Here is a 9,625-nt window from a genome sequence, read left to right on the forward strand (position 1 = left end):
GCACCTTCGAACCATTCCGCCTCTTTTCAAAAGCTATCTTGATTGCGCCTAAGATGATTACCATTATAACTATCATCATTACAGGTGAAACAATCTTTAACGTTTTTGGGAACCTTGGCAGTACGCCTGCTGAAGCAACGCTGGGGTTTGGAGATTCCAGCTGTGTCTTAGGCTTATTGCTCTGTCTAGGGATAGTAGATATTTCGAGAGATTTCTTTAAACCAATTGAAGTATTTCCATTGGTGCATCCGTTTGGTGATGTGCTGGAAGTAGTCATGTCAGAGGTACCTGTCTCAGTACCTAAGGTATCATAAGTAGGTGTGTTGTAACTTTGTCTTGTCGAGACTCGGGCTTTGAAAATTGTAGCATGCTTAGCTGTTGTGCCTACTGCGGTTGATGTCATGGCTTGATGGTGAACGAATGGTGTCACTGTATCCGCCATGGGTGTTGTGAGCATGGTCAGACGACTCCGTTGGTGATCTTTGAAAAAAAGATTGAAATTAATCAAATTGAAAGCAGATAAAGGGATCTCCCATACTCATTACCAAAAAGTATTAACGCGTCTCACCAGGCAATGCAGAGGTAATGTCTGCGATGTATATAATCAACACCGAAATGTCCAGGCATTGTTATCATAGAAATAAGGACAAGGGCCCGGTTTCATAAAGCTTGTAATCAGTGACAAGTTACGCAAACTGCTATAAGCTACTGAAAACGTGGCATTTGATAGGCTGAGAGCAAATTTGTCATATAAATTTTGCATTTTTTTATAGAGCTATAGAGTGAGATTATTAAAGCCGGTAATTTCCTGTTTTTGAGGGCATTTTAGACTTGACAACCTGTGGGATCTTTATAAATACTCACTTGACTTGATGGCCGAAACGATTATATCATCTACGGCCACACCACCCGTGCCGAATTTGCAGACAGCTTGAAACAATATCTATGGCGAAGATGGATAGGTATTAGGATGGTATAAAAAAATGTGTATCGTGGTTGTATATTAATTATATATGTATAACAAAGTAATGAGTACTGCTTTATATATATATATATATATATATATAATCAACAACAATCAACAACAAAAAATCAGGGTAATTATTTTATGAAAACTCATCGGATTCCCACCCCCCCCCCCCCCCCTCAAACGCTGCCCCTCGAAAGTTGATTTGACCCAGAAGATGACTCACCTTTGGACACTGAGGGCAGCAGCAGAAGTTTACGCTGGGCGCCCTTCTCCACGCTGAGTCCCTGGAATTAGAGCGACGTTGATTGAAACTGATTTTTTCATCCACGGAGACAAATAGACTACATCTTGCGTTACCATAGAACTTGTAGTAGAACGACAAACTCGCCGTGATAGACGAAGCACTTAATGGCGGGAGTCTGAACCCTTTCATACCATACTCAGTATGGCGGTCGGTGACGTAAGACCAACCTAGTAACAAAAACAAACACACAAATGAATACGAAAATAAATGAATAAATAAGTAAGTAAACAAATAAATAAAAGCGAGTCGTGTTCGACGAGGCACTTAATAATGAAAGACCATTTTGTTTTCATACGAAACTCAGTATGACGGATAGGTGACGTAATACCAACCTGATGAATAGAAATAAATAGATACAAAGCTATAATTATAGACAAATAACAAACAAACAAACAAACACAAAATTAAAGAAAATATAAATAATTACAAACCGTGGTATACGAAGCATTTAAGGACGAAATACTATTTTTTCATATTAAACCTAATATGACGGTCGGTGATGTAATACCAAAATGAATTAATATCATTCAAACAAAAGAAATTTGCAGAGAAGCCCACCTTGATATTAAGTTGGCTTTAACAAAAGAAGATATTAAAGTGAGATAATAATAGTAGTGCGATAACAGCTAATGATTAAAGGCTCTATAAAACATGTCTTTTAAACCATCAATTCTGCTTTTGGTACAGAATACAGAAACTATTTAATACCCTGTTCATTATTGTCCCGCTCATGACCGTTCACTGCTGCCCACTGTGAAGACCGGATGCCGCATGTACTGCCACTCATGAATTTACAGGAAAACAACTCTGAAAGTGTAGTAAAAAAGAGTATACATCTAGGTTGGTTATACAAAATGAAGTGACTTTATTTTTCGAAAGTAGCTGCAATCGTTTCTAAAGCTCTGTTTGTTCTCAACAGGCGTTAACTAGGGCAATATAAACGGTATAGGTGAGATATGGGCCCCTTCTGATAAACAGTTGCGACTAATCGCAACTATGTATATACATATAAGGCCTACAAAAACAAATGTTGTATTGCCCTTTGCGACCGACCCCCAAATCTTGAAATCTACGGTCGGCTTAAAAAAAAAAGATTTACCGACCGACCGACTCATGTTTTGGCACCTAAAGGGCAATACAACATCTTTTTTTTAGGCCTAAGATATAGGAAAGTGCCTTTTTGCAAGTATTGGAGTACTGTACTTGCGATTGATTTGGATCAATCGAAACTTTTAATAGACAGAGCCCTGAGTACATGCGTATAGGTACTCATATATCACCTCTACAAAATCACTTTCAATTAAAATATTCATTATTTGCATTAAATGGAACGTAAACATATATATATGTATACATATATTAATTTCAAATAGCAATCTACGGTCGGTGTATACAGTCAAAGAGACACCGGCCATTAGTTATTTTTCTTGACTGTTTCCTCTGTGTTTTGAAAGGAAAAGTGATGTAATTCTGCCTATCAAAAAGCTAATTAGCCTACCTGAATTCCCATTGCAATATTTCCCCATCGTCAGGAAGATGAACGTTCCGAGAAATCCAATTGATGTAGTTTGCATTATGAAAATATGACTTGAATTTCAGCAGTTTGAAAGAATTCAACTCGCAACCTTATGTGCATACGAGATCAGATCCTTATTGTCGGCTAATGTACACCAACGTTAATTTAGGTCTTGTATCCCAATGATATTTCTTGTTCACATCAAAGTCGCCTCCTGTGCATCAATAATTTGTCTTGACACGCCAAAAGGTGCCTTCTGTGGATCTACATCAATAATGTCTCCTGTACACACCAAAGTCGGCTCCTGTCAACCAAAATATATAACAGAGTAGGCTAACGGTACATCAATATCGGGCTCAATACACTAATGTTGACCCCTGAACACCGACACCGGCACCTGTCAACAATTAATATTAACTCTAAATCGGATCCCGTATTTGTGTTTTTGGTATACACCAAAGTCGGCTCCTGTACACCAATATTGGATTTCTACACCAAAGTCGGCTAATAATTATGTGTCAGGCCCCCCTGCTTCAGCAATGGTTCTGGCGAGCTTCAAGAAACTGCGAAGTTTATGTCCACTCAATCAGTTGGGGAGAAGGGGGGTGGCGTCTGTATCTCCTTAGAGGGAATATCCCATTATTTGCCTATTTCGTTTATTATATCAAATTACTCGTTTATGGTTTTGATCAAGCAAGGAAAAAAATCAAATCTTAACCAATGGCGTGGGTCTATGATTTTGTAAAAGGGTGGGGGGCAAAAATGCTGGATCAAGTTGAAATAATACATAGTGAGCCCAAGTTTATGCGGAAACATGAACATTATAATGTCTCCTAGTCTGATGAAATATGCTTCTCGTATAATTATCCCGTAGCTGTAATCTAATGGACTTCAAAGCAACATCTTATAGCTGATTTGAGTTCACACATTTTTTTTTAATACAAAAAAAAACTCATCTTGAAACCGAAACGGTGACAGTTGAATGGGCGTATTGATAGAAGGAGCATCGTATATCATGCAAACAGTTATTTGTTACCATGATTATGAAAAGAAATACTCTCTGCCATGCCATTATAAAGAAAACCTTCTCAAGCTGATGATATTGTCTATATATACATCTCTTGGAAATTCCAAGGAGAAGATTTGACATTTTTACAGTTTCACTTCTCAGGTAAGACAATAAAATCATGAGATTCTTCCGGTCTGATGACATGAACAGGAATAAATCATTTATCCTCTTTGTTAAAGTCTGGACTACATTACTTTATTTGCAATCCAATTTGAAAAGACCATTATACTGAAATGGGACGGCCAAGGATTTGATAAAGCCTAGGAGGGGGGGGCATGCCTTAAGCAAGCAAGGACAACAAAATAATGTAAAAGAAAAATCATCGTCATCATACTAAAACCATTACCAACATTAATTTCCTCATCACAATCCTCCTCGTTTTCCTTTTCCTCCTGCTCGTCATTATCATCATCACCAACATCATCATTAAGTTTATTTTATTTTATTTTTTAATCAATTCATTAATATCCCTGAAATTTAGTATTGTAAAAAGCATTATTAATTGCCATCCCATGCTCACTGTCTCCCACGAGGTTGGATTTGGAATAGGGTCGTATTTCATACATATATGAAGAGTTTCATTCCAAAATGAGCTAAATCCACTTTGGGTACTTGAGTAAATCACCTTTTTTATTTCTCCACTTTCCCTTTAGCCATGTACATGTACCTTCATATTGTTATTATGTTAAAGGTGTCACTCTGGACCAATAATACATGATAAGTAAAAAGTCTACCAGTTATTTCTGATTTTTATGAATTTGTTATATTTTTTTTCGGGCGTACCCATTACAAGCTCTGCTTATCGGGTTTCGCACCTTCTTCCTTGTAATACAAGTTCTTTAATTGTATTCATGTTTCTACGTATACATTGTATTGTTTGAACAGATGTCAAATAATATGTTTGTCAAATTGAATGGAAGAAAATAAATGTTCATTTGAATTGAATTGAATTGACCAGTTCACGGTTAGCACATGTCCCAAGTTACCCCGAATATCCACAGATCTTCAAAACATGAAGAGGTCCCACTTTGTACAATTTTAAATAATCATTCCTACAGCGATGGAGGTGCCTTTGTTTCCCCTTTTCAAAGAATACTTTCCACCTGTGGCTGTGTATCATGGAGTGCAATGATTGTGCATAAATGAAAAATGATTACATAACTTTCATGAGCACGTATCCAGTATTTTGTCTCCGTGTATTTCACAATTTGGTCTACAATGACCTTTATCAGCTCATGCTCAGACTGCAACTATGAACTGTCTTATTGCAACAAGCTTTCGCGTCGCCATTATCAGTGTGTGGACATTACAACGATGCATTACTGAATCAAAACATGATTTATATCAGACATACAATATGGTATTGAAATTGTCCCCGACTTGATTTTTAGAAAATAGCTGCGATGGTAATACAAAGTTTTGGTAATGGGTCGTGAATTTGGTTCGAATGAACATATTGAAAGCATATGTGATCCTACAATATTCAGTGATCGTTGTCGCGGTTGAAATCGAGTCTTAAGTTATCAAATTGTAAATAATAAACTCTTCATGTTGTATAGCTCCCTCTCAAGGTCAAGATATTAATTAAGCTATAAAACAATGTTTCTTGACTACAATCGACTGATTTGCTATTCCCGTTTGGAAATCATATATCACAACTACTTATTCTGAGATTTCATGGTCGCAGCTACCACTGTACGGCCGTAGGCGCTATTTGAAATTTATCAAAATTAACCGGTAGCACCGGTAAATTTGTATATTCAATTTTTCTCGAAAGCAGAAGTGTTCTAGGGGCTAAATTTTCTAGTGCTTATAATACACCCACAAGGGCATCCAAATATATCAAAATTGTAAAGAATCACTATCCACCCATTTTTCAAAATTTCCCAAAACTTTGTATTACCTTTAATGCTCTGTTGGATCTGAACTTATAGGTGAGATATGGCAGAGCCATCTATGAAAAGAGTTTGGCCAACTTGGTTTCACTGGGTCACAACATTGTTTGGTGCTTGCCTAACGAAGCAGTAGTCGTCATATTAGGGACTTTTAGATTTGCACGTCGACAGCTTTGACTGCAACGTGTGACGTCATTTTAAGGCACTGCGCATGCGTCACGTCGTCTCAGTCGGCTATCGAGAATGCGTCAACCTTGATTTTCCTAAATCTAGTACGGTACTAGTAGTCCAGGCATTTCGTGAAAAAAAAGGGGTCAACCTCTCACTAATTGCAACAGAAAGTCTGTCAACTGTTTTATACCCAGAAATATGTCCTCTATAACATATCAAAAGTCTTAAGGAATCCAGGCGGGGGAAAGTTCCGTGGCGGCCATTTTTCAAAATGGCCGCCATGTATAACTACTGTTGTACAATTCTGGGGATCACTTTTTAACAGCACCTCATTTTACCATGAATAAGGTGTCATAAGAAAGACAATTACATTTCCTACAAGATGATACCTCATTCAATAGGTTTTGGGATGATTTGCTTACCAATTTTTAGCCAAAAGTGTGATTTTTTACCATTTTTTTCAAAAATATGAATTGCGCCAAAATACATATTTCTCCATATTTATTTGATTATTATGCTAACCAACTTGAAACTTGCTGAAAAACTGTTCAACATCCTGGTTGATATCATATCCAAATTTCAAGTCTATTACTTTTCAAATTAAAAAGTTATAGCGCTCTAAAGTTGAAACTTTGTTATGAGACAAAATGGCAAATTTGGTTGCTAAGGGCTATCTTCTCCTTAGCAACGGTAATATATTGGTGTGAAAAATAGAATATATCACAAGAAATTGCTATCACAAAGCAGGTGACTACTTTTATAGGAAGTATAATGTCAAATGATGCATTTTCATCCAATTTTAAGGATAAATATTGCTTAGTTCCCGTTGCTATGGTAATAATATGCCTAGCAACCGATATAAAACACATATTTTTGTTGTAAATCTAATATTTCCCATATATCTACTTCTAAATAACATAGAGAGTTTTGATTTTAAGTGCTAAACATACATTTCCAGAGACAAGGAATCAAATTAATTAAATTTTAATGAGCTAAACCTAGCCAAAAAATCCGAAACGGCAGCCATTTTCCAAGATGGCCGCCATAAACCTGATATTTCGCAATATCTCTGCTTCTAAATGACTTAGGGCTTTGATTTTCAGTGCTAAATATACATTTTCTGGGCCCAGAAATCCTTTGAAACACATTTCAATGAGCTAAACCTGACCAAAAAGCCGAAATGGCAGCCATTTTCCCAAATGGCTGCCATAAACCTGATAATTCCCAATATTTCTGCTTCTAAAGGCTTAGAATTATAGTGCAAAACGTACATTTTCTGGGGCTAGGAATCCAATGACACACATTTCAATAAGCTAAACCTGACCAAAAAGCATTATTCTGAGGATGTGTCAACTATATACCATGGCATGCCGTATGCCTGATGGACAACGTTCATGTATAGGTCATAATTATTATAATACTGCATGTAGTTACCATAGCCTCAGACTACCGTCTTCGATCCATCAATCTTCCTCAAAAAGTTTATTCATCGTCATCACTGTCACATGCAGCTTGGGTTGAGTTCGTACATGCTGACCCTCTACAGTTGCCACATGCAGCTGAGCACTCTATGCTCTGCTTCTTGCAGGTGCACTTCAGACTGCTGCAGTCTATCTGGCAGTTGCAGCGGATCATCTTGAGGAGCTCTTCTAGAGCTGGTGGCAAGTCATTCTGTACGAGCATGACTCCTCCACTGCTTTCCCGCCAGTCATCTGATCGTAGCTCATCAGCTGCAATGCCCTTCCACTGCCGAGCCTGGTAGTAGGCACGAAGGCTGTGGTGTTTCGCTGCTGCTGATGTGGACGGTAGACTTTGGGGTTGAACATGAGAAATGCTGGAGGCGACCTTCTAGCAGAACCGCTTATGTCGCACCACGTTGAGCGACTCTGCATGCTTCCCATTGTACAGGCAAGCCAAGGCTTTCTCTCCTGCTTCGATCTACAACATCATCGGTGGACGCTGTCGGTCTGTCAAACACAATCGCTTAATTTATTGTTAACGGAAGTGCGCACTGCGCACTGGTTTTGAATTTGTGAAGGGAAGCTCCCTTGTCAAAGCCATGCACGCGGGAAGTAGTATCACATTCCAGGAGAGCGTGCATGAAGAAAATTTGCTGTGAAACATCAGGGCCTAACTGCTGTTTGACAGACTTCATGTTCCAGACACCCGGTTTCTTCACATTCTTCTTTGGCTCGGGTTGGGAAAACAGGTCAGATGACTCGAGGTTGGTGTGGTAGATGAGCAAGATGAGTAGATCTGTGTCATCTCCGATCAGCACAGTATCAGTGGTTGCTGCAGACTCCACTGCTTTCTGCACTATGAGGAGACCAGCGTCACCTGCAGCATGATGTGTCTGGCAGTTCTTTGCCCCTAGGTTGGTGCTGAACATGTTGATGAAGTGCTACTTATTTGTCTTGTTTGCCAGGAATTGTTCCTTCTTCATTGTAGCCTGCAAATCTTCATCAAACGTCACCGTTGCTCCAGCATTCCCTCTTGCACGTCTTTGGTGTGCTGTTCCCTTTGTTGATGTACCATCATATCCATCAAACACGACTGCTGCCTGTCCATACTTCTTTGGGACATACTCTGTGTATTGCGTGCAGATACATTTTAATGTTGAGCCACGTGCCTATGGAATGCGCTGAACTAGTGTCCCAACATCCAACACGTAGTGGACTTGGCCTGTGATTCCTGGTGCATCCTTTGTCAGGAGTGTCCTGATAGCATCTGCTAGCACTGGCTTATGTGGCTGTCGGAACAGCAGTGAGGAATCAAACAGAGTTGGTGGGTAACTGCACAGCTCATATTTGAACACAGACTCTAGAGCCTCTGTAGCTTTCGCAGCAATTGTCAGTCGCTGGAAAAGCAGCTGGGGATCCACTTGTACTGACTCACCATCAATCTTTACTGCCGATTTCAAAGCCAAGGTGATGGCCTGATCCTTCCTCTTGAATGTGTAGTCAGCAGCAATTTGTCCATCCATGTTGGTCAGGATTGCTGTTCCAACAGTTTTTGCTGAATCCACATTGACTTTTGTGGTTGCATGTACCCATGTCGAAATGCTGCGCAAGCTCGGATCTGAGCTGAAGGGTTTTCTCTCTTTCAGACAGCTGATAACTGCATGTGTGTCTTTCATGTCACGTGCTTGTCTAGCATTTTGCATGCCCTTGTTTTGTTCACCAGTGTTATAGTTTACACCTGTAAGCTGTTGAATAGCATTGTTGACTTCAGCACAGGCAGGCATGGAGAGCAGCCATATGAGACGCTGTTGCTCTGCCATGCCTCGCCCTCTCGTCAGGCCACCGCTGGTCTTCATACTCCTCATTAGGACCTGTTCGATGGTGAGATCTACGGAAAGACCAGCCATAGGCGATCACTTCTTCTGACAACATGGAACCCTTCCTTGAATCGTTGGTACACATCTGGATGTTCATCCTTGAGCTTGCTCATTTGCTACACATAGAGGCGGATTGATTTGGTGTAGAGGTTGTGCCCAGAGGCTGCCAAGTAGGGCAACATTTCTGACACAGCTTCAAGGTGCAACGCCCAGTTGCCAATGCGCTCTGCTCTAATAAACTTCCGTAGTATGTCAACCATCTCCATGTACTGTAGCCAAAGTGTGGCGGTCCTAGAGGACTTCAAGGATTCGGTTTTGGCCCAGAGGAGCTTCTTGATTCTGTTTAAAACATCAGCTTGGCAG

The 9,625-nt window shown here is 39.6% G+C and overlaps 1 protein-coding gene across 1 annotated transcript; it reads right to left on the bottom strand.

The window, feature by feature from the left end:
- Positions 1-8,554: 8,554 nt before the first annotated feature.
- LOC115925532 lies at positions 8,555-9,292 on the bottom strand. Its single transcript, XM_030989606.1, has one exon. It carries the CDS (start codon positions 9,290-9,292, stop codon positions 8,555-8,557), a length of 738 nt encoding a protein of 245 aa, XP_030845466.1.
- Positions 9,293-9,625: the final 333 nt, after the last annotated feature.

The sequence above is a fragment of the Strongylocentrotus purpuratus genome, unplaced genomic scaffold (genome assembly GCF_000002235.5).
Source record: "Strongylocentrotus purpuratus isolate Spur 01 unplaced genomic scaffold, Spur_5.0 spur5_scaffold_18, whole genome shotgun sequence".
Taxonomy (NCBI): domain Eukaryota; kingdom Metazoa; phylum Echinodermata; class Echinoidea; order Camarodonta; family Strongylocentrotidae; genus Strongylocentrotus; species Strongylocentrotus purpuratus.

Bases quoted from the DNA above. Each gene is read 5' to 3' on its own strand.
- LOC115925532 (XM_030989606.1), bottom strand. From the start codon at position 9,292: ATGGCTGGTCTTTCCGTAGATCTCACCATCGAACAGGTCCTAATGAGG.